The sequence below is a fragment of the Notamacropus eugenii genome, chromosome 6, assembly GCF_028372415.1.
Source record: "Notamacropus eugenii isolate mMacEug1 chromosome 6, mMacEug1.pri_v2, whole genome shotgun sequence".
NCBI classification, from domain to species: domain Eukaryota; kingdom Metazoa; phylum Chordata; class Mammalia; order Diprotodontia; family Macropodidae; genus Notamacropus; species Notamacropus eugenii.
Window position 1 is genome coordinate 43,621,950 of NC_092877.1, and position 26,469 is coordinate 43,648,418.

The 26,469-nt window shown below is 39.0% G+C and overlaps 1 protein-coding gene across 1 annotated transcript in view; it reads left to right on the forward strand.

The window, feature by feature from the left end:
- The window catches only part of SPON1 (spondin 1), a 397,925-nt gene that overhangs the window by 10,097 nt on the left and 361,359 nt on the right, over positions 1–26,469 (forward strand). The window contains exon 2 of the mRNA XM_072619685.1: positions 10,743–10,849. Within this exon, the coding sequence (XP_072475786.1) occupies positions 10,743–10,849 (107 nt within the window). The remainder of the gene's footprint in view (positions 1–10,742; positions 10,850–26,469) is intronic.

A 26,469-nucleotide genomic window follows, 5' to 3' on the forward strand; every position in this document is an offset into this window, starting at 1 on the left:
AGATTTTCAGTAATTTTAGCCTCCTCCTCCTTCCCCTCCCATTTATATAGCCCTATCACTCTCTTTCTGACTCTCTCCCTTTTGATGTTAGATCACCCAAGGACTGGACCTCCAAACTTTCCCTCCTTCTAGGGAATTCACTTTTCATCAGCCCCAGTTCCTGTCCCAAGCAAATTGCTGGGAGATAGACTGGCCTCAGCTGGATACAAGTCTCTTTTACTTCAGGTCCCCTCCCACATGTTGGCATCCTTCCCAGAATAGTTCCCTCTGTTCTTTCATTCTTTCTTTGACAGTGAATAGCAGCTGAACATGCTTCTGTTCTCCTATACTCTCCTTTCTGTCCTCTTCATGTGTAATATGTCTGTGACAGAGTTGAGTTCTTCTGTTTGTTGCCATATAATGGAGGGATGAGAATAAGGGAAAGGAGTGTGTCATGCTGGCAGAGATTGCAGCAACAGAATTGCTGAGTGAATCCCAAAGTGCATCCTGTTTTTCAGCTTTGCCAGACTTTGGGTGCTGGTAGGGGAGATGCTGAGGTATTAGGGATTAATCTTCTTTGCTGTTAACTCATTAGGTTGTTAACTTATTAGGGCTCTCAGTGTCTTAGCCTTTGATGATAGCTGGAAATACTTTGCCTCTTGCCTCTTGTATGTAAATCTTATTTTTGAGAGATTATGGTGATTGGAGAAAATAAGTAGACTTCCATATTGTTGGTCATATGACCCTGGCAAGTTCTTTTAAAGTTCTATAATCCAATGTGTCATCTGTACATAGTATGACATCTGGTCTCCAATGCCACAACTGCATCTGTTCTGTGTCATCTGTATATTCAATGAATATACCATCTATACCTTCATCCAAATCATCAATAACAATGTTAAATAGCACGGGACTCAGTACTGATCCTTGGGTCATTTTTTCCCTGCCAGGTCACTATTGAACTATTGACAAGTACTCTTCCAATGAGATTGGCATATTGTAGGAAAAGGTAAAGGGGAAAGGATGAGAATTTCTTTAGTACCTACTTGTGCTAAGTGTTTTACAAATATTATCTCATTTTATCTTCACAACAGTTTTGAGAGGTAGGCATTGTTATTATCTCTGTTTTATAGCTGAGGGAACTGAGGATGAGAGAGGTTAAGTGGCTTGCTCAAAGTCACAGAAGTAAGTTTCTACAGCCATATTTGAACTAAGATGTTCCTGATTCCAGGTCCAGCAACCTATTCATTGCATCATCTAGTTATTACTGTTAGGCAACATTTTGAACTTAACTTTTTGAATCTGAATTTTGAGTTTGTTTTTGTGTGATTTTTCTCAGCATTTTTGATAGACAGAAAACTACACCACTTCATAAAAATTCACAAAACTGCAGACATTCAGATGTCCTCTTCCACAAGCAAACTCGAGGTCTTTGTCAAGATAAAGGGCCATATTTATTATATGTCTTCTGGTGCAGTAGGAGCTACTGGTAGAGAAGTGCTAGAGGGCCCCAGGGATGAGGAACCTGCAGCACATGTGGCCCTCTAGGACCTCAAGGGCAGCCCTTTGATTGAATCCAAACTTCCCAGAACAAATTCCCTTAAAAAAGAATGTGTTCTGTAAAACTTGAACTCAGTCAAAAGGCCACACCCAAGGACCTAGAAGCCCACATGTTTTTCACCCCTGGGACCATACCACTCCTACACTTATCTTTTCCTGTCATGGAAACCCTAGTTTCCACTTGCCTAACTTGCTTGTGCAGCCTGGGGCCCAGGCAAAGCAGGGATGGGGCACACTATTTATTGTAGAATTTATGCATTTCTTAACCATTTACTATGTTTTAAAATGTGCTGCTGCTTTTATTAGGTTCCTATCTTTTTTTAATGTGTCACTGACAAAGTTTTTAAGCTCTATGCTCTTCATCCCTTTACACCTATAAGTCCTGTGGTTTTGATGTGTAAAAATTTTTAAAAATCTCTTTGAGATACATACCTCATCATGGTATTGCTGAGTTAAAGGGTATACATGGTTTTTTAACCCTTTGGGCATAGCTCCAAATAGCTCTATAGAATGGTTTAATCAATACGCAAGTTCACCAACAATGCATTAGTGTCTCAGTTTTCCCACATCCCCTCCAACATTTGTCATTTTCCTTTTCTTTCATATTAGCCAACTTGATAGGTGTAAGGTGGTAGCTCAGAGCTGTTTTAATTTGCATTTCTCTAATCAGTAGTGATTTAGAGCATTTTTATATGAACCATAGATAGCTTTGATTACTTAGCCTGAAAACTGATTGTTCATATCCTTTGACCATTTATCAATTGAGGAATGGCTCTTCTTTCTAGAAATTTGACTCAGTTCACTATATATTTGAGAAATGAAGTCTTTACCAGAGAAACTTGCTATAATTTTTTTCACAGTTATGATTATTAACTATGCATTTCCCTCCATTTTCTTTTCTCCCTGTTTATCCTACTGTCTCTTTCCTTTCATCCTGTCCATTCTCAAGTGTTTTGCTTCTGACTTTTACCTCCCCCAATGTGCCCTCCCTTCTATTAGCACCCCTTCTTCCCTTCCCTCCTGCTTTCTTGTATGGTAAGATAGATTTCTATACCCAACTGCATGTTGTTCCCTCTTTGAGCCAATTCTGATGAGAGTAAGGTTCCCATTATAATCACCTTACACCTGTGCCCTCTCTATATGTATACTTCTAACTAGCATGGCCTAATCTTGATGAACACTTGCTGACACCATTTTTACAGATTCTGCAACCTATCTCTTTTATTATCCAGTCTCAAATTTCCCTATAAATTGAAAAATGAGCTCCCTGAATTTTTCCCTTCCTCCAGTTCCTGCCTTTTTTTGGGGGGGGTGGGGGGAGGAGATAGGGAAGGGAAAGAATTAGGTCATTTTCCTTTTTTCCAGTCCTAATTACCTCTCCCATTCTCTCTTTCAAATATCCCTGATAGTTATTTAGAAATCTCATCTACCTATTCTTTCAGTACTTGATGATATAGTATACCTGGATCAGGTAATTTCATCACAGAAGTTGGGCACTCTCTTACCATCTCCTTATTTCTTCAGTATCAATGCTGTGGTAATCATTTTTCTTCTATCACTGCCATTACAAAAAACCATTTTCTTTGACAGAAAAGATAACATTTACCAGGAAATGAGTAACTCTTCTTTCTCTCTTGATAGTTAGCATTATTGCATCATCCTCAGACAGTGGTTCCATCGCTTTATACACCCTCCTCTTCAACCCAGTATAGGTTTTAACAAAACCTATGATTGTCCTTAGCTTTCCATGACAAAACTCCATCCCAATTTCAATGTTCTTGTCACTTTTTACAGGACAGTGCTATGGTCTTTTGTTTATCTCACTCATTTTTGCTTCCATCTTCTGGACACATCTTATTTAGCTGGCTTAATTAATTGATATTTATTTGGTTGTGTTTCTTGTGCATCCACATCTGTTTTTCAGAGAGTACCTATTTTTCCTTCTAATTGGAATTGTTTTCTTTTGTGGTTAAGAATTTTATTCTTGAGTTTCCTAGATCTCCTGAACTGAATTTCCTTAGAATTTTACTCCATGGAATCTTTCCTGGTATTCTTTTGAACTCTTTGAAAACTGATCTTACCCAAATCTAGGATATATAGCAGCCTATGACAACTTTCTCCCTTCCCCTTTTCTCTTTCACAAACTCTAAACAAGAGTGGTCACTTTGTTCTCAATGTCCCTGTCACCTCCAGGATCACTAGTGATGTCGTCTGTTAGGCTTTTAAAATCCTTTACAACTTGGCCACTTTGTACCTTTCCAGTCATCTTAAATGTTGCTCCTTTTCAAATACTTTATCATCCAATGACATTGGTTTCCTTGCATACAATATTCTACCTCCTGAGTTCTCTATCCACTTTCACTAGTTGTTAACATGTCCTTGTGCCTAGAATGCTCTCCTTCCTTATCCCCACTGGAAGGCAGGATCCTTCCTTCAAGATTCAGTTGAAATCTTACTTTCTGCAAGAAGCTTTTTTCACTCCCCATTGCTGCTGGTGCCTTCCCTCTTAGATTACCACCAATTTATACAGCAGCTATCTTGTATATGGTTGTTGGACTGTTGTTTCTCATGGACTATGAACTTCTTGAGGGACTATATTTTTGTCTTTCTTTGTATCCCTAGAATTTAGCATGGGGGCCATCTCTAGTTATACTGATCTCTATCTTGCCACTGGACCCAGATGGCTCTGGGAGAGAAAGTGAGGTTGATGACCTTGCACAGCCCTCCCATTTATTTAAGTCCCATTCATTTGCAAGAAATGGCATCATCTTCCTCATGCCATGGTCCTCTTTGAGAATGAAGAACAAAGTACAACAACACCAGTATTTAGCATAGGATCAGCCACTCTGCCAGCACTTAAAAATTGTTTATTGATTGAAGACTCTCATCATTCCCACCTTAGCAATGGGTTCATTCCTGTTTGTGAGATACAGAATAGAATTTTCCCTTATTGTTTTCTCCACCTTTTGAAGGATAAAATTATCATTAAGGCATGTTAGGAAGTTCTTAACTGCTCTGTTTTTGGCAGAAAAGGAGAGAGAGAATGTTTGCTCCAGCATAAGGTCTGAATAATTGAAGTATACCATCAATGCTATATCATGTCTCTGTGCCAAGTTTTTGATCTGTTTCTTCAATTCCTCATCTAGCTTCTCTGTTGGTCTGGGGGCGGGGGAGCGGTTCATAGTGGCCTCTATAGCAACAATTATATCCTTTTCTCCCTCCATTGATTTCTATTAAAATATTCTCTACCCTGTTCCCCTTCTCACCCCTAATCCCCTTCATGGATTTTCTCGCAATTGTAGCTTCTTAATATATAGTGACAATCTCCTCCTTTTTACCTATCCTTTCCTTTGATTAAATTTTGTTGATATATTTTATTTTTACAATTACCTACATTTATCAATGTATCCATCCCCCCTTCTTCTATTTTCCAAGAACCATATCATAAAACAAAAAATTAAAAGAGAAAAAAAAGCAATTCAGGAAAATTAATCAACATATTAAAAATTTTAACATATGGAGTCTTCCATGCCCATAGTCTGTCATCCCTATCTACCTCCTGTTTCTTTTAAATAAAATATTCTAGTCATGAATTTCATAACAAGTTTCTATGAAGATGACAAGGTCAAATTTAGTTGTTTACTTTAGGACATCTAATTTCTCTTATTGCCTAAATGTTGCAAATCTGTATATAGATATTCAAAGCCATGGATTTTATTATTGACTTAGATTTTGTTTCCAGTAAATTTATGGTTATCTCAAATGCCATTCTTGTGCCTTCATCATATTTACTTTCCATGGGAATTTTAGTGGATATATTTTGGTAGTTTTCTTACTCCTTCATCCTTTTAAAGTCCTTTTCATTAGATATTTTTAAGGCACCATGAAAACACATTCTTAACACCTTAATTAGATAGGTATACTCCATTCTTGGCCAGGAGTGTGTCATTGCTTTATTTTAAGCCATGGTCTAGAATCTAAATTCCATTTTCAGTGACCATCTTCTTAGCCAGATCTTCACATCTCAGGTCATTTCTCCCTGTGATTTCCTTTGTATTCAATGAACAGCAGTGAAGAAAGCATAATCTGTAATTCCTTCATCTTAGATTTTTTACTTAAGACTTCACAATCTTGGCAGAGCCAAGATAAAAGCTCAGAAGTCAAGTAAATGAGGAAATGAGCAAAACTGGAAAAAGAATCAGACTATAGAATCTTACTTTGGTGACAAGGAGAAGACCAAAACATGCAAGCAGAAGAAAAAGAAGTCAAAATTCATCCATCAAAAGCCTCCAAGAAAAATATGAATTGGTCTCAGACTATGGAAGAGCTCAAAAAGGATTTTGAAAATCAAGTAAGAGAAATGGAGCAAAAATTGGGAAGAGAAATGAGAGTGATGCAAGGAAATCATGAAAAATGAGTCAACTGCTTGCTAAAGGAGACCCCCCAAAATGCAGAAGAAATTAGCACTTTAAAAAATAGATTAACAAAAATGGCAAAAGAGATCCAAAAAGCCAATGAGGAGAAGAATGCCCTGAAAAGCAGAATTGGCCAGATAGAAAAGGAAATCCAAAAACTCACTGAAGAAAATAATTCCTTAAAGATTAGAATGGAGTAGATGGAAGCTAATGACTTTATGAAAAATCAAGAAATTATACAACAAACCAAAGGAATGAAAAAATAGTAGACAATGTGAAGTATCTCATTGGAAAAACAACTGACCAGGAAAATATATCCAGGAGAGACAATTTAAAAATTATGGGACTACCTGAAAGCTATAATTATAAAAAGAGCCTAGACATCATCTTTCATGAAATTATCAAGGAAAACTGTCCTGATATTCTAGAACCAGAGGGTAAAATAAATATTGAAAGAATCCACCTATCACCTCCTGAAAGGGATCTGAAAAGAAAAACTCCTAGAAATATGTAGTCAAATTCCAGAGTTCCCAGGTCAAGGAGAAAATATTGCAAGTAGCCAAAAAGAAATAATTTGAGTATTGTGGAATTACAATAAGGATAACACAAGATCCAGCAGCTTCTACATTAAGGGAGTACAGGGCTTGGAATATGATATGTCAGAGGTCAAAGGAGCTAGGATTAAAACCAAGAATCACCTACCCAACAAAACTGGGTATAATACTTCAGGGAAAAATATGGTCATTCATTGATATATAGAGGACTTTCTAACATTCTTGACGAAAAGACCAGAACTGACTAGAAAATTTGACTTTCAAACAAAAAGAAATCTTGAACTGTTTACATTCTACATGGAAAGATAATATTTGTAACTCTTGATACTTTTCTAAGAATTTGGGTAGTTGGAGGGATTATATACATATAAGCAGAGGGCACAGGGTAAGTTGAATAGGAAGGGATGATATCTAAAAATAAAATTAAGGTATGAGAGACAGGAATATATTGGGAGGAGAAAGGGAGAAATGGAATAGGGCAAATTGTTTCTCATAAAAGAGGCAAGAGAAAGCTTTTTCAATGGAGGAGAAAAGGGGGGAGGTGAGAGGGAGAAAGTGAAGTTTGCTCTGATCATATTTGGTTTAAGGAGGGAATAACAAGCACACTCAATTTGGTATGAAAATCTATCTTATACTACAGGAAAGTAGGGGAGAAGGGGAAAAGTAGGGTGCAGTAATGATAGAAGGGCAAGCAAATGGGAGGAGGGAGTAATTAGAAGTAAACACTTTTGGGGAGGGACAGGGTCAAAAGAGAGAATAGAATAAATGGGGCCAGGATAGGATGGAGGGAAATATAGTTAGTCTTACACAACATGACTTTTATGGAAGTCTATTGCATAACTACACATTATAACCTATATTGAATTGCTTGCCTTCCAAATGGGCATGGGTGGGGAGGGAGGAACAGAGAGAAGTTGAAATTCAAAGTTTTAAAAATGAATGTTAAAAATTGTTTTTATGTGCAACTGGGAAATAAGAAATACAGGTAATGGTGTATAGAAATCTATTTTGCCCAAAAGAAAATAGAGGAGATGGGGATAAGGGAAGGGAGGGGTGTGATAGAAGGGAGGGCAGATTGGAGGAAGGGGTAATCAGAATGCACAGTGTCTTGGGGTGGGGGAGGGGAGAGATGGGGAGAAAATTTGGAACTAAAAATCTTGTGGAAATGAATGTTGAAAACTAAAACTAAATAAATTTTTTAAAAAAATATTTCACCGTCTTTGACAGTACCTTAGCTTCTTTCTGCCAGCATCATTTTTGCCTATGCAAATCACCAGAAATGAGCTATAGTCACTGTATTGGACAAATCTCAGGATATCTTTCTGCTTTGGATATATACCTCATGAAGACAATAAGCCTCATTGTTGATATGATGTCAAACAATAATTGTCTCTGTATTCCTAAATAGGGAATACCATGACTAGTCTGTTGACCCTGGGTGGATGATCTCTCCCATGTGATAGCTTTTGTGTCTCTACTTTATCATTCCTTGGAGAACAAGAAGCTGCTTCATCCTCAGAACATTCAACTTTCTCCTTTTCAGGAATAATTTCGGCTTTTGAAGCTCATGTGTACTTTGTCATTTCCTTTCTATATTCCTCTTTGTGACATAATTGTATTTTCCAGGTTGACAAAGGCCAGATTTTCTCTCTGCCACTTCAGTACTTTTTTTTTAGGTTTTTGTTTTAATTGAACACTATGATATGCCTGATAACCTGGAGTTTGGAGAAGGTATTATTGAGTTTTCTTTTCTAGGATTGAGATTTACATTTGGAATATGGCAGTCTCTGTGGCAAAAGTGTACATCAGCACACTCAGTGTATCACTACAAATTGCTTCCTGCTCTCCATAGTTACTGATATTGTCAATCTATTTTGAAATTATCTTTTTATGTCTCACTTCTTAAGCACCTCTTTAAGATATTACAGCATTTCATCACCTCCTAGCAACTTGATAGACATACTTAGCTTCCTTTCCTTTGTCTCAATAGCTTTACAGCCACATCCTCTTTCTTTTTCTTTTATAACTAACCTTCTATTCATTTCACCAAGTTGCTTTATTTACCATTATTTTTGTTAAATGTCTTTTCATTTCTCCAGTCACCAAATAGAATGAACATTTGCATATACATAAAGAAGTGAAAAAAAGATTGTAGATGAGACCATAGGTCTCTAATATGTCCACCTTGTTTTTCTTTATAAGCTTGCAGTAAGCTCAACCTTTACCTTTCAAAGTTGTCTGACTTTTCTGTGCTTCTTTAATTGTCTTCCTTCTATTTTCATCTATTCATTTTTTACAAGATATTCCAATGACTATTTTTTCTTTCTGTTTTCTCTTTTCTTTCTTTCTTCGATTTTTTTTGAATACCCTAAACCTGCTTGTCTTCCATATTTCTTCATGGGAATAGGGAGGGAGAAAAACAAAGCCCTCTTAACAAATATTCATAGTCAAACAAAAAAAAAAAATCTCACATTGGTTGTGTCCAAAAATTCTTGTTTAATTCTACATCTTGAATCTATGACCTCTCTGTCAAGAGGTAGACAACATGTTTTCCCATTAATCCTCTGGAACTGTGGTTGGTCATTTCTTTTATCAGAGTTCTCAAGTTTTGCAGAGTTGTTTTTCCTTTTAATATTATTCTTATTCTATAAATCGTTCTCTTGGTTTTGCTCACTTTGCCCTCTATCATTTTATACAGATCTTTCCTGGCTTTTCTGAAACTGTATTTTACCAATTTATTTAATAATTTATTTTATTTACTAGGTTATTTTTTAATTATGCTTTTCTTTTACTTATACTGACCTGTCAACTTCTTTATCCTTTTCTCTTTTTAAATGTTGTCTCTTTAGGTCCTTAATCCCTTTCTTCCTTCAGATTGAGTCCCTTTTCTCTTTCAGTTCCAGTTCTTTAGCTTATTCTCAAGTTCTCCCAAATTTGCCACCTCCAAATTTATTCCCTGCTCATCTCCACAGATTCAAACCCATCCAAAACACCTGCACCATTTTGTCCTATTTATTCAACTTAGATCTTATCTCTTTTCCTACATACTCTATGCTTTCTTCCATGACCTTCTCTCACAGTAGCCAGAAGTAGAATCTGAAAATAGATTATTTCCCTCCAAATTTTCCTAATTTTCTTCCAAACTTCTCCCCCACAAATCCAGTCTCTCACCTTCTTCCCAAGTCTAAATCCTTCGATATCACCTTGACAATTTTCTTCTTTAAAATTTCTCTTTCCTGCACTGTCTCAAAGGCCAACTTTAAGACCCTTCTGTGTTGACATTGTCTGGAGCACCTTTGCTCTGGGAGCTGTTCTTAGATCCAATGCCAGCTTTACATTACACTCTCTAAAGAAAACAAATAAAATGAAACAGGGACCTATATTATGAAGACATAGTCCCTGGAAGATAGGGCAGTGCTACTTGGGTGCTGTTTCCTGATTTCATTAGTATCACAATAGAACTAGCAGTTTTACCCACTTAGCAGGGCCTAAAATGAAAAAAAAAAGGTTTGGGAGTTCATGAGAAACCTGGAAACTGATCCAAAGATGCAATGATGTTTGAAAGCAGCAAGTGCTCTCCATTAACAGATGTTTTCCTTGCAGGTCTTGGTGACTACATGCTGGGGATATTATAAAGCTCATGGGAAGCCTGTATATAACAGTAGAAATACTAGCTTTAAAGTTAGAGAACCTTCAAAGTCCAGCTCTGCTTCATGTGACCTATTTGACCTTAGGGCACTGAGATGACTTAGTGGATAGCGCCAGGCCTGGAGTCAGAAAGCCTGGAGTTCAAAATCCGATCTCAGATACTTACTAGTTGTTGGATGCTGGGCAAGTCCCTTAACTCATGCCCTCATAAATCTGTAGAAGGAGATGGCAAACCACTCTAGTGTCTTTGCCGAGAAAACTCAAACGACTGAACAACAATAAGGTTATGTAACCTTTCTGGGCTTCACTTTCCTCATCTTTAACAGGAAGATATTGGAGTAGATACATCGAAGGTCATTTCCATCCATGATCCTACCATTTCTCTGTTCTGGAGGGGTTTGGAGTAGATGACCTTTGAGGTCTATTCCAGTACTATGAATTTGTGGCCAAACTTTGCCTCTTCAGGGTGTGGGCATCTTGGTTTTTGCCCTAGTGAGCTAAAGAAGTCGGTCTCATGGGTTATTGGAATAGAAGCCAATTGGTTCCCGAAGTGGTAATTTTCTGTGTTCTTTCTCTCTCTCTGCAGTTACTCTCTCTGCTGCTACTCCCTCCTACTTCAGGGGCTTCACCTTGATTGCTCTCAAAGAGAACAAAGAAGGGGATAAAGAGGAAGATCATGCTGGGACTTTCCAGGTAGGAAATCTTCTATAGTTGTCATCCAAATTTGGATTAAAGTACTTGGTTCCAGAAGCCAAATGAGGCTTGACTCACATGCTTGATGTTAACATGTTCTACCATTAGCTACAATGGGTGGTGAAAGTCTTTGGAAAACTACCTTATTCTGATTAAAAAATATAACTATAACTTGGTGTGTTGTTTAGTAATTCCTAAGTGTAAACGAAAGGAGAGAGACAGCCAAATTGGATGGAGATCAAAAGAAAGAAAGCAGAAAGAACTATGTAAGAAACAGAGAGGTGGAGTTATGGGCAAAGATTAAAAGAATTAACTATGCTTTGTTTGGATACTTGGAGAAGATGGAGCAAGAAAGGAGCTTAGGGAGGGCTTGATAACTGTCTTAAATGTCAGGACCTGTTTGATTTTCTCTAGGAGAAGAAGCATCATTTAACCTTATTCCAAAGACAGAAATGGGCTAAAAGCAAAAAAGTCAAGTAGAGAGAATAATATCTTCTTTCAGAGGCTTAGAAAACAATGAATCAACTCAGAGAAAGGCCTAGAGTCCAAGGAAGTGGACCAGCAGAGTGAAAAATACTCATCCCTAATTGTGTATTTATTCTGAAATCTATTTTTATCTGGCATTTTTGCAGCCACTAGAAAACTATAAAGGAATAAAAAAAATTAAATTTGTATGCTAGCTGGCATATTGGAAGGGTCTATGTGGAACCAAGGGCTAGGGAAGGCTCCCAGTCCCCAACTACCTCTGTCCCAACATGCTTTAAGAAAATTCTAAGTGTTCATGGGAAGGGCTATCTCATTAAAATCATTCATAGTGACACTTCATGGAAATTCACAGTAAGGTGACTCATGAGGTCTAGGCAGGAAAGAGAACAGATAGGGAGAAAAGGACACAGAAAAGAGATATAAATGTTAACTAATCATTAATTGTGCCAAAGATCAGACTTCATTATGACTTTGCATTCCTTCTTAATGGGATTCCTGAATTACTGTCACTGATTTTTTCCTCCTATGTTCGTGGAGAACAGGAGAAGCAAAGCAGGGCTAGAAAAGGGCATATTTTTTTTTTCCCAAAAAAATAGAAGGTGGAGTCTGTGAACCATAGGCCAGTGACTTGATTTTGGTTCCTGGTAAAATTTTAAGATATGTTTTTAATAGGATAGTTTTTAAGCATTTAGAAAGTAAAATGATAGTCATTGGGAGCCAGTATGGCTTTATTAGGGAAAGCTCATGCCACATTGATCTCATATTTTTTCTTCCACAGCCTTACTAGATTAGTAGATTGGGGAACTCAACAGGGGTAGTACATTTAGATTTCAACAAAGGACTTGAAGGAGTCTCTTGTAGTCCTTGTGGATGAGAGATATGCACTAGACAATAGTAATTATTTGTATTCATAATTGGCTGAATGACCAGACCTGAAGTATAATCATTAATGGTTTAATGTCATCTTGGAATGACATTAGTCTAGTGGAGTTCTTTGGGGAGCTGTTCCTTGGCCTGTGTATTAGTGACTTGGTTAAAGGCATAGATGACATGCTTATTAAATTTGCAGATGACACAAAGCTTGTAGGGAAATCTGACATACTGAATGGCAAAATCTGACAAAATCTTGACAGGCTAGAATGATAGACCAAATTTAATTAGAGGATGAGTGCTCCATTATGGCTGATTGCTGTTTCAGGTTGAGTTCATGACTGACTTTTTTTTTTAAGTTACCATCTTTGTAATTTATATAAGTTGGTGCTAGGGGATAGCGAAGTCAGTTGGTTGTTTGGTGTGGGTTGACAGACTCCTAGTGTTATAGCCAGAGGAAGGGGGACCTTATGACCTAGTCATAAACATTAGCACAGAGATCCTAGAGATCATCTAATCCAGCCCCTTCACTTTATAGAAGAGAAACTGAGGCCCAGACAACTTGAGGCCACCTAGCTAGTAAATGGGCAAATATATGATACACATAGCCCCCTAAAAGCCTGTTCCATTGCTCCTGAGGAACCCAAATCGTCAGTGAAATATTTATTAAGCCTCTATTAGTTGCTGTGTACACAAGATGAAAGTGAAGCAATCCTTTGAAAGTGTTTTGCATGAATACACAGGTATGACCTATATCGAACTGCCTGCTTTCTCAGTGAGAATGAGTGGGGAGGGAGGACGGGAAAAATGTGGAAGTCAAAGCTTGAAAAATGAATGCTAAGTTGTTTTTGCATGCAACTGGGAATTAAGTTGTACAGGTAATGAGGTATAGAAATCTATCTTGCCCTACAGGAAAATAGAGGGGAGGGGGATGGGAGAAGGAGGGGTGAGAGGGAGGGCAGGTTGGGGAAAGGGGTGGTTGAGGTGCGCATGCTGTCCTGGAGTTGGGGGAGGGGAGAGATGGGGAGAAAATTTGGAATTCAAAATCTTGTGGAAGTGAATGCTGAAAAGAAATTCTTTATTTCTGTGTCTCTCTCTCTATATATATGTATATGTATGTATGCATGCATATATATACATACATATGCATATGTATATGGGTATATGTGTGTGTGTGTATATATGTGTGTGTGCGTATGTATATGTGTATACATATATATATATATTTTTTAAAGTAAAACAGTCCCTGCTCTCAAGAAGTTTAGACACTAATGGTAAAGGATTGTCAGAAGGTACAGATACTGTCCTTGGTTTTCATTAAAATATACTTTTTAATACCTTTAAACCAGCTTTACTTTCCGGTGCCTACTAAATACTTGAAGGCAGTGTGGCATAGCAGAAAAAAATGCTAAGTTTGGCCTCAGTTCGAATCTTGGCTTTAGCACTTACTAAATTGGGTGATCCTAGGTAAGTCATTCTCCAACCCTCAGTTTTCCCATCTATTAAATGGGAGTAAGAAAAGTACTGAGCAAACATCAAAAATACTCAGTGTAGCACTCAGAGAAATTAATGCCACAAAGCTCTTTAGTATAAACCAGGGAAGCTTTTCTGGACTAATTAAGTCATTTTAACTTCATCCACCCTTATAATTCCTTTCATCATTTTTATATTCACTCATTCATTTACTCAATCATTTAGTCATTCAGCATTTGTTGAGCAAGTGCTATATGTGCAGGCCTCCATAAGGAACTAACACTGTCAGCGTTTCTTTCATTTTCCCAAACAGTAGGCATAGAAAGAGGCAGAATAAATTGCTTCTCCCTTCAGTGAGCATCTGCAGCCGCCTCTCTTTATGCTTACATCAGTTTAGCTTGGTCTTAAAAATCTTCCCTAAGTTTATGTCTCTGTTTTCCTCTTGCCCTCTCTGTTAGGCCTTTAGCTCCCTCTCAGCCAAAAAATCCCTGTTCTTCTTTCATTTCTCTGGCTTTCCAAGTGCTGGGTATCCTGAGGATGATGATGATGAAGGACCTGGGTCTAAACTTCCCCATGAGTTTCTTCCCTTCTGAGAAGACTCCATCTGGTCTAAATTCCTCTGCCACAGTAACTGTTCTATGGCCATCTCCCTTAACTCAATCTGCACAGAACAGGCTTCCAGTTGTTGCTGTCCACCCCCATTCCCATTACTTCCTCCATCTTCCTAACACCGCCCCCCCCCCCCCCCACATACACACCAGAGTGTTGGAGAGTCTGGGAGTTTTAGCTGTATAAGTGGTGAAGAGGAGCAGCTCATATTAAATGAAAGAAGTTAAAATCTTGTTCCATTTTCTTTAAAATAGTTTCTACAAGAACTTGTCAAGTGTTCCCAAGATCACAGAATTTAGAGCTAGAAGGGATTTTAGTCCAACACTTTTTTTTGCAAAATGTAAAACTGGGTCCCAGAGAGGGGTGGGCTGGAGCCCCCCTCCATTGTTCAGTTTTGGATGTGAGCATTTAGCTCTCAGAAATAGGCAAATATGAAATCAGGGCTTGATTGATTGGTTTTATTTAAGTAGTCTGGACTTCATAAAGTGATGGAGAAAATGTTAATGACGCACATTAAACTTTAAAGTATGTTGTGTGTATATGAATATATGATGTATTTGCACACACACACACATGTATATATATATATATATATATATACATATATATATATCTGTATTTTTTTCTGTTGGTGAGTTGATTTTAAACATTTACAAGCATGCCTCAGGTCTAGAGAGGTTCATTGACTTACCCAATGTCACGTAGGCAGTCATTTGAATTAAGATCTTCAAATCTCTCAAATTAGGATCCTAAGTTTTTCCCTACCCAGCTGTCTAGGAAACAAGGCAGATAGGCCTTCTTTAAGGAGCTACAGGGAAACTGATAGTGTTTTACAAATTGATTAGATAGTAATGAAGTTACAAGCTACAGGAAATTTTAAAAGCCAGTAATTTAACTTCGGGGGCAACTAAGTGGTGTAGTGGCTAGATCACTGGGTCTGAAGTGAGGAAGACTCTGCTTTATGAGTTCAGATCTGGCCTCAGACACTAGGTGTGAGACCCTGGATGAGTAATTTAACCCTCTTTGCCTTAGTTTCCTCAGTCAAATGAGCTGGAGAAGGAAATGGTAAACTACTCTAATATCTTTGCCAAGAAAATCCCAAAAGGGGTCATGAAGAGTCAAACACCATTGAAATGACTGATCAACAATAATGAGTAACCTGGGATTAGAGGACCATGAACTTGCGTGGGAAAAAATGGCATCTTAAATTTCACTAACCTTTGGTTTTCTTTGTGGTTTCTATTTCTTTGTTTTAGTTTATGCATTTTCAAACATTATTCAGACCAAGTATCCATAGGTTTCACCAGACTGCCAGAGGGAACACATAAAAAAGGATGAAGAATCTTTTTTAATTCTTTCTTGTAGACTTTTCTTATCAGTTCTTCCCAAAGTCTCCTTTGAGCTGATATTCCAGAGAAACTGAAAGAAGTTCTAAACTGCTGAGAAGATGATGGGTATTAAATGATGCCTCCTTTGGCCCACAGAAGCCCAAATAAGATTCATTTATACTTAAGATGAAATCAGACCTTCTGGTATCCTGACAAGTATTTATTATACAATTAGATGTTTTTGCCTGGTTCTGTGCTAAGGGCTATGGATTCAAAGAAAGGATAAAAAATGTAATCTCCACCCCCAAGGAGTTCACATTCTAATGAAAGAGACAAATGCAAACAACAATGCACAAACAAGACATATACAGAGGAGATAGAAGGTTATCTCAGAAGGATGGTACTAGCAGTAGGGGAGAGGAAGAATCACAGATGTGGACACTCTGTTAAAAGAGATGTCACCATTTAGAAATGTAATTAGGCATCCTGGAGTTTTCATTGGAAATGGTGGTGGGAAGAGAGTCCTTGAGGCTCCAGGAGAGTACCTCAGTCCTGTAGTGACCTAAGTCACATATTTATTTTCAGTGGTAGGCTAGGCATCAATGTGGTAAAAGGGAGGACTCAACTTAAATGGAATAGTTTGCTCTTGAAAAAGTTAGTGATCCATCCCTACAGGTTTTCATGTAAAGAGGCTGGATGACCACTTGCCAAGGATGCTGTAGAGAAGATTCAGGAATAGGTTGGATGGGGGCAGCAAGGTGGTGCAGTGGATATAGCACAGCCCTGGAGTTAGGAGGATGTGAGTTCCAATCTGGTATTAGATGCTTACTAGCTGTGTGACTCTGGGCAAGTCACTTAATCCTGATTACTTACCCCCCAAACAAACACCACCCCCCCCCCAACAAAGAATAGGTTGGATGCTCTGCCCCTGAAATCCCATCCAACCTTGAGATAAGGAAATTCTTGTACTATTCCTACCACCCCATTGCTTCTGAGAATTAGCTGGGCATTGTAGCACCAATACAATATTCACAGTGCCTACAGTGGCTATGAATATTCCAGCACAGTTTGAATTGCAAAATGTAACAGACTCTCCACATGGAAGAGAGAACCAAAACATTTATTCAAACACCAGAAAGCCCAGTCTCAACACCCAAAAGCCGAATCCACCATAGTAACCAAGAAGTCCATACACACCGTCATGCCTTCCCACAAAAACACACCCTCAAGCAAAACTCCCTTCTCTCATTCACAACCAGTTGTATGCTTTCTTTCTCTCTCTCCCAGATCTGCTCCAGCTCCACCTCTTCCTGTTCCACCCTTCCTGCTCCACACCTTCAGCAAGCTCCTACCACCACAGACTTCATGCGACTCAAACTCATGTGACTTAAACAGGTCACATGGGCCTATTAATAAATGGGAAAGATCTTCCCATTTAAATTACCATCACAGGCATCCTGCTTTTTTCTTTATCCAGAGAATCATTGCTAAGGCAGCAATCCATTATAGAAATGCAAGGATTGTTGACTTTAGCATGCCATTTTTCTTTTTTGATTAGATTTCGTTTTTTAATCAAAACTCAGTTTTATCTCACCTCTCCTACTGAAAAAAGAAGAGAAAAGCCATAACAGTATTTTATTTTGTCTTTTTAGCAAAAATGCATAGATAGGCAAAGCTCATTGCTCTGTTGGTAATGTTTAAAAATGTCTCAGTCTATAGCCTGAGTCCACAGTGTCTCTGTCAAGGGGTGGGTAGCATCCTATATTGTTGGTGTGTCTGAATCATGGTTGGCCATTGAAGTGATCTGAGTTCTTAAGTCGACCAAAGCTGTTTGTTTTTTACGGTGTTGTTTTCATTGTATAAATTGATTTTGTCATAGCCACTTCATTCATCATCATTTCATCTAAGTCTTTCTCAGTTTCTCACAAACTCTTCTGTTCATCATTTCTTATGACATAGTAGTATTTTATTTTGTTCCTATGTCATAATTCTCTACTTGGTGAGCATCTCTAGATGGCCACTTTTCAAAGTTCTCTACCCTTCTAGAGAAGGCCAGCACAAACCTGACCCCTTTTTAGCAAAATCCACTGGCCCAGAGAGAATTCTTTTCCTCCATGTTATGCTGAATATGCTGTAAGAATAATTTCCTTAAAGTTCTGATCACACCGCTTACTAGTTTGGGGTAAACTTGGGCAAATCATTTCATTTATCTGAGAATCAGCTTTCTCATTTGTAAAGTGAGAACAATAACATTCACACTAACTGCTTCAGAGTTTTTGGATTGCAGAGAAGATACATGTGACTCCCGCCTCTATCCCTCTATCTAGGGAGAGAGACTCTGGAAAGAAGCTGACAGATAGAGGACATACTGTGAGCATATCCCTATTTCCAGCTTGCCACTCCAAAGACTTTGAGGAATTCCTCCCTTGGACTGGCAAGGAAAATCTGCATCACTAGAAACTTTTTTATGGTAATGAACCACAACAAGAAACAATGCCAGAGAAGTTGATGGGGCCGTCTACCAGCTCTGCATGGTGGTAGCCTTGAGTTGTTCGTAACTTACAACCTCTATTACACTATATGGAAGGGTGAGGAGTTAGATTTCATTTAAGGAATAGTTACCACTTTTATAGTTCTTACTATATGCCAGCTACTGTATGTGCTAAGGGCTTTAAAATGAAATTGTTTGATCTTCATAACAATCCTGTGGTATTATTATATCTATTAATCTCTATGTAAGTGACTTGCCCAGGATCACACAGCTAAGTACCTGAGACCAAATCTGAACTCAAGTTTTCCTGGCTCCAGGCCCAGTGCTCTATCCACTGGGCTACCTGGCTGCCTGGTTCCTACCCTGAATCTCCCCTTAAAGAAGGGCATAGGCCACATAGGTTCTCTTCTCTCCCAGGCTATTTTACCTTGCCCCCATAAGGCTACCTTTCCCATTCAGTTTTAGTTCTCTTTTATGTGTTGTCTTCCCCTTTTAGAGTATAAGCTCTTTGAGGGCAGAGACTGACTTGTTTTTTGCATGTATTTGTACTCCTGGGACTTTGCATAGTGCCTGGCAAACATTGTAAGCATTTCATAAATGCTTGCTCTCACACTCTGTCTGTCTTCCTCCCTTCCTCCCTCCTGAAACACATCTATGACATACCAGGGTTAAGAATCTTTGAAATGTTTAAATGCTTAAAGAAGAGTTTGTTCTTAAAAGATACAATTCAAACTCATCAATTTGATATTGTATGGCCTCAGACTATTTTTTCAGCCTGATTCTTTACTAATTCCCTACTCATAACCCCCATTTTAGACAAAATGAATTATTTGCTCTTCCCTATACTTCACTGACTCCTTACTTTTCCTCATTGCTTTTTTCCCTCTTTTCACCCTTTTCCTCCCTTGAGAGGGAAACACCCCTTTATTAAATATTTAATTTCTCTGGGGGTGGCACAAACATCAAAGAAGACAAATCCAGTCCTAATAAGTTCTAATCTAAACTGGCAAAAGACCATTCAATACATCTTTCAAAATTGGTCATTGCACAATGTTTCTATTACTGTATACAATGTTCTCCTGGTTCTGCTCACTTCATTCAGCATCAGTTCATGTAAGTCTTTCCCAGTTTTTCTGAAACCTGTCTTTTCATCATTTCTTATAGCACAATAGTATTCCATTACATTCATATACCACAACTCATTCAGTCCTTTTCCCAGTTGATGGGCATCCCTTCAATTCCTATTCTTTGCCACCACAAAAAGAACTGCTATAAATATTTTTGTACATGTAGGTGCTTTCCCCCTGTTTATGATCTCTGGGATATGTAGTTGTGCTATTGCTGGATCAGAGTATGCACAATTTTATAGCCCTTTGGGCATAGTTCCAAATTGCTCTGCAGAATGGTTGGATCAGTTCACAACTACCAACAGTGCATTAGTGTTCCAATTTTCCCATATCTTCTCTAATATTTACCAAGAAGTAAGAATTCTTTGAGATTGTGTACATGTGGGCACATGTATACTTACACACATGCACATAAACCCAAAAAATTATCCAAGTTAGTTTCTGTGCTTTTGCTTCTTTAGGAGGGGGCATCTGGTGAGAGGAGAGTTAGATTAGATTTACTTCAAAGTTAGACATCAAAAGAAGAGGAAAATGGAAGGGGAAGTAAAATAATACTAATAATGGCCAACATTTTAATATAGCATTTTAAAGTTTCCAAAGAAACTCAGGAAATTTTGGAGGAGAGAATATGGTATCATGTGCTCTCAATTCTACTGCTAAGAGGATAGGATAGCATTGGACTAAGTGGGAGAGTCGGGGAGAGAGGGAAGGAGAAGATGGAGGGAGAGAAGGATGGGAGTTTTATTTATTTACCACTAGTTTGTCTGTCACTTTCTCCTTCCCTCCCGCCCAATCTCCTATCCTTCTAAGCAAGCAATATCTTGAAGGGACTAAGCCTGCCTTAATTGATGAATGGCACCAGGGACCTGGAGATGATCAATCCTCAAACTCCTCTGGCCCATTAACTTTGTGTTCATTTTGCTGCTTCTTATGTGTGTACATGTTGCATTTCTCATGGAATGTTAAGTCCTCAAGGGAAGGAATTATTGAATCTTTCCTTTTTATCCTTCAGGCCTAGCACAGTGCCCAGCATGTATTAGACCCTTCATAAATGCTCAATTGACTGAATTGCTGGAAGTTTTATAAAGACTCATCAGAACCGAGAGCTTTTGATAGATTTTATCATTGTCTTGAGTTATTGTATTTTTTAGAAACTGTTGTAAAAATAATCTTTGTTAGTTGATCAGATGAGCCAAATCTATGTTTATGTATTCTGCCTAACTTGCAAGCCAAGTGTGAATGCTTGGTTGATAGGACACTCTTCAGTCCCTAGGAGCACTGAGGAATAAGGTGTTCCAGGTCCAAACAACTGAACTCAGAAACCCATTAAAATCTGCATGTAGCTTTTAATCCATGTTTCCTTATCTCCAGGATTCTTAATATCTTTTCTTGACATTCTATGTTCTTGTAGCATTATTTCCTGTTTTACTCAAAACATAATAGAAAGTTAGGAACTCTGGTGTTTTGTTGCAAGGCTGAACAAATTTGCTTTGGCTCTATGAGCTGGCTCCCCAGTTTAGGAGTTTAGTGTGTTTTTCCTTCCTTGGAAACAGAAAAATCCAAGTGGCATTTGGGAGATGAGCAGAAGGTAGCACTTTGCAGTAGGGAAATTTTGCAGTTGGTAGAAAGTCTAGAGGGTGAGGAGCAAAGCCACTAGAGAAAAGGACATGGTTATCCCAGGCACTTCCTTAAATAGTGGTACTGGACAGGTACTCACTAATCAGAGGAGGAGGTGGCCAAAGGGACAGAGATAGAAATCTTGGGGACAGAGTGCTCTCTTCCTTATCCTGCTAATACTCCTCCACTGCCTAGACTAAGAGAAGAGGTCCTTTGGGACCTGGGACATGAGCAAAGCTGTAAAACAATTAATCTAGATTTAGAATTAGAAGACAACTCAGGGGTCTTCTAGTCTAAACTCTTCATTTTATAAACAAGGAAACATCCTCAGAGAGAGCAAATGACTTGCCCAGGGCTTCACAATGGCAGGAACTGGGATTGGAACCTAAGGCTGAATCCAAATCCATCCCTCTTTCCACTGTACACTGTGGCAAATTAACAAGCAGGTCAGTATTAAAGACACTAGCGAACAGATCTGGGACCACTGCTTTTAGGACAATGAGGTCTGCTTTCTGTCTCCTGCTCTTTTCTATATGTGTGAAAGTACAGAATGGTTGGTGTGAGTTTACAGCCAGAAAGAAGCAAAGGCCTGTGGGTGCTGCGAGAGCTTTTTTTGCAGTGAGAGCTGCTGATTTGGAGGTCTGACTTTTGGCAACCTTGGTCCTGTCAATACATAGTAAATGGTCTGTGAACAGCTGTACTAAAGTCGTTCACTTTGCAAATGCCCTGAGGACCCTTTGTTAACAGCTTATTGACTCCATTTTAGATGTGCTTATGCACAGCTAGAACGGTCATCTAGGGTTGGTGAACTTGTAAGACAAGGTGGGTTGCTTTTATTTTTAATAACTGTATTTCAACCTAATTGATTTCCTTTGCAATCCTATGTATTTTATTTTATGCATTTAACAACATTATTCTGAGGAGGGGTTCATAGGTTTCCCCACACTGCCGAGACAGCCATGAATCAAAAACTGGTTAAGAACCCTTGACTTAGAGGCAAGGGGTAAAAGCATTGTTTCTAGAAATTTTGTGTAGGGAGCCACTTGCCTCAGTATCTCATGAGGACCTTGCTATACAGCAGCATGGTCAAGAAAGGATCTTTATGATAATGAACTTAATCCCTTAGGAAAAGGTCAAATTATGATCAATATGCCAATTTAAGGAGGCAGTCAGTTTTGTAGAAAAAAGCAATTTAGAAGAATTTCCATAATGTATGGAAACTTTCAGATTTCAAAAGAATTAGATTGAGATCTCAAGACATTTCTCATTTAGAGAGTATTACATTCACCAGTGTCAATGATAAATGGGAGATAGTGAGGTGTGTCAGAAAGAACCCTAGAAAGCTGGGTGGGGGTGGGAGGGGAAGGGGAGTCAGGAAATCTGGCTTCTCCTCTTGGCATGCACTACCACTCACTCCCTAGATGAATCTGAGCAATTCTCTGAATCTGTCCTGGCCCCTTTAGTTTTCATCTCTGAAACCTAGTAGGAATAAATGCTCTAGGTCTCTCTGAAGTTGTATGACTCATTTGCTAAATCAGGTGTTACTATATATTACACATTTTATCTGAATACTCTAATCATACCTCCAGGAAAGTAAAAGTGCCATTTAATTCGCCTAATATGCCTGAAACAATTAGCAATCAGAAGAATTAATCCTTTGACTGACAGAGGAAACTGGAAAACTGAAATGGCTTCTGTGACAAAATTAGGTTGATTTTCCTAGAAACACTCTTGATCCACCCCCGCCCCCATCTATCTGCCTAGTTGTGCATACATCCAGGTTTAACAGGTATATGAATTTAAGGAACACAAGTAAATCTTCGTCCTTTACTTCCTTGCCTTTGCTGATTGTTCTAGGCATATTGAGTAAATGAAATGAAACTTTCCTCGCCATGAAGGTACGATTAGAACAATATGAGGTTGTGTAATAGAATATTATTTGGAGAGGAAATCCTAGAACCCTCTCAGAAGGCATTGTGGTACAACACAGAGAACGCTGAACTTAGAAGACCTGGGTTCAAATCCTTGTTCTGTCGTGGAGCGACTTCATGACCTTTGGCAAATCTCTCCATTCTCTCAGCCTGTTCTCTCATCTCTAGGAGAAGGGTTTAGACTAGATGACTCTGAAGGTGCCTTCTAGCTTGGAATGATTGCTAATATTTCATCATCTTTCCTTTGCCATATCATGTATATTATTGTAACTACTAGTACTACAAGCTAAGGTAGCTCTAGATGGTGCTACTAGTACTGGCTAGAGATGGTGCAGAGGCTAGAACTCTGCAAGAAAGAACTGAGTTCAAATCTAGTCTCAGGCACTTAATAGCTTTGTGCCTCTGGACAAGTCACTTAACTGCTATCTTCCTCAGTTTCCTCGTCATTAAAATGAGAAGAATCATACATGCTTCCCAGGGCTGTTGTGAGGATTACATGTCGTCATTTTAGTAAACCAGTTTGCAGACCATAAAGCTCTCTAAAATATTGATTATTGTTATTTCTCTTCTTATTGTTAGGTACTTCTCCTTCTGGATGGTATCCTTTGGTTTTTTGCTTAATTAGGAGTTCAGTCTTTCTTGATTACGAAAAAGATATTAAACCATTAGTGACTGATACTTCTTAATGACTGGAATGAGTGGTAAATGGAAATGATTTAAATAGCTCCAAAGCACTTTCTATCACAGTGCAAAAGCCATCATTAGGCCATTTAATTAGGCCTGCTAATCTACTTGCCAACTAAATACAATATTGCAAAAATCTGAAATAAGTCAAGCCATATTTTGCTGGAACGATTTGTGTCCAGCTTTTCTTCCCTTAAGGAACACTAATTTATTGGGACTGCTGCTAAATCATTCCCCAGACCCAAAGGGGCAAGCCCTCACTAAGTGACACAGTTACTGTTCTGTGTCTATACTTGTTAAAAGCTGGGGAGAAGAAAGAGGTCTGGGGCTGCTGTGGGCTGTAGGTTGTCCCATCTCCAAGGGAGGTGAATTAACTCTGGCTTCTGCCTTTCTGCCACAGGGAGGGAAAAGAAGACCTGTCCATGATCCAGTTAATTTGATCTGTATAGAAAAGCAAAGGGCCCAGCTGAATTAGCTCCCCTGCCACACTGATCCCAAACGCATACTGTTCTGGCTGTGTAGGTTCTGAAGGCCTATTGTAGCACTACGTTTATAGCCAAAAGCTGCAACAGAAGATTCTAAAAGCTACTTTTTCTACAATGGACAGAGAGAATGTCTCTATTAGTGGCCCTGGCTTGAGAGAGGAAGTATGTCTGCCTGGCTCCCTGGACAGAAGGATCTTCCTTCTCTATCCGTCTCCAGGTCATCTGTGACTTTTTCTTCTTCATCTTCCATATCCAATCAATTTCCAAGTTCTGCAGGTTCCACCTCTCTATCTTCAATTCAATCAACATTTATTATTTGCTTGCTGTGTGCCAGGTACTGTGCTAAGCACTGAGAATGCAAAAAGAGGCAAAAAGTCCCTTCTCTAAAGTCTAATGGGAGAGACAACAGGAAAGCAGATATATACAAAGAAAGATATGTACAGGATAAATAGGAAGTAATGAGAAGAAGAAAAACAATGGAATTAAGGGAGGTTGAAGAAGGCTTCTTGTAGAAGGTAGGATTTTAGTTGGGACTTATAGGAAGAAAGGCAGCTCGGTAGTTAGAGTGGAAGGTGAAGACCATTTCAGGCATGGGGGACAGTCAGAGAAAATGCCAGGAACCGAGAAATGGAGTGTCTTGTTTGTGGAACAGCCAGGAGGCCAGTGTCACTGAGTTGAAGAGTATGTGTCAGGGAGGAGAGTACAAGAATACTGGAAAGGTAGGAGGGTACTAGATTATGAAGGGCTTTAAATGTCAAACAAAACATTTTGTATTTGCTTTTGGAAGCGATGGGAAACCACTGGAGTTTATTGAGTAGAGGGGTGATATGATCAGATCTATGCTTTAGGAAGATCACTTTAATGGCTGAATGGAGGATGGTCTGAAATAAGGAGGTATTTAAGCCAGGCAGATGCACTACCAGGCTACTGCAGTGATGGAGGAATAAGGGGATGAGGGCTGGAACCAGAAGGATGGCAGTGTCAGAGGAAAGAAGGGAGAATATTTGAGAGATATTGCAAAGGTGAAATTAACAGGCCTTGGTACCAGCTTGGATACAGGAAGTGAGAATAAGGACTCTAGTGTGACTTTTAGGTTGTGAGCCTGAGGGACAGGGAGGATTGTATTGCCCTCTACAATAATAGGAAAGGTAAGAAGGGCAGAGAGTTTAGAGGGAGAGATAATGAGTTCTGTTTTGGACATGTTGAATTTAAGCTATCTACTAGACATCCAATTCAAGATGTCTGAAAGGCAATTGGTTATGTGGTATTGGAGGTCAGCAGAGAGATTAGGGCAAGAAAGGTAGATTTGAGAATCATTAGAATGAAGATAGAAATTAAATTCTTAGGAGCTAATGAGATCAACTGAAGCAGTATAGAGAGAGAAGAGAAGAGGACCCAAGACAGAACCCTGAGGGACACCTATGGTTAGATGGCATGATCTGGAGGAGGATCCAGCAAAGGAGACAAAGAGTAGTTAGATAGGTAGGAGGGGAACCAGGAGAGAACGGTGTCCAGAAAACCTAGAGAGAAGAGAGAGTGATCAATAATGTCAAAGGCTGCAGAAAGGTCAAGGAGAACGAGGATTGAGAAAAGGTCATTGGATTTGGCAACTGAGAAGTTGTTGTAACTTTGGAGGGAGCAGAAGAGAAATAGGATGACAGGATCTCAGAGATTCCATCTCTTCACTGACCACTCCCCTTCTTCCCATTTCCCCACAACTCAGGCACATCCTACTCTAAAGGCACTCACCCCTTCCACTCTGCTCTCTGGGATGCCTGCTCCATAATTTAATTCAATTCAGCAAACATTTATAAAGTGTCTCATATGTGTCAGGCACTGTGCTAAGCACTCCCTGCCCTCAAGGAGTTTATAATCTAAAGACAATACATGCAAAGGAATGGTAAAGCAGGGGCGGGGGAGCCCCACAGGATACTCAGAATGGGGGCATGATGTTCAGAGGAGTTGAAACCAAGAAGAGCTTCTGATAGAAAAGACAGCACCTGAAAAGTTCTGAACCTTCTGAAAAAGGAAAGCTTTGAGAGTTTATAGCTGTACTCTCTAGCCCTCCAATCAGAGGGGAGAGGCAACTGAGGAAGTTAAGAAGGCATTATTCAGTCATGTCCAACTCATCATGACTATTTGGGGTTTTCTTGGCAGAGATGCTGAAGTGGTTTACCTTTTCCTTCTCCAGCTCATGTTCAGATGAGGAAACTGAGGCAAGCAGGGTCACACAGTAAGTGTCTAGAGCCAGATTTGAACTCAGGAAGAGAAGCCTTTTTGATTCTAGGGCATATATTCTAGTCACTGTGCCACTTAACTGCCCCTGTTGAGAATGTTTGAGTCAATTTGCACGGTGATAAGATTTCAGGTGATCAATTTATCTTGGGGTAAGCATAAGTAACAAAATATCTACATCTTAAACCTAACCTTGACCAGCTGGGGCACATGAGGTGTTTAAGGAGGACCAGCACCTCTGCTATGAGGGCTTGCCAGGCCCTTCTCAGGGTTGCTAATCTACC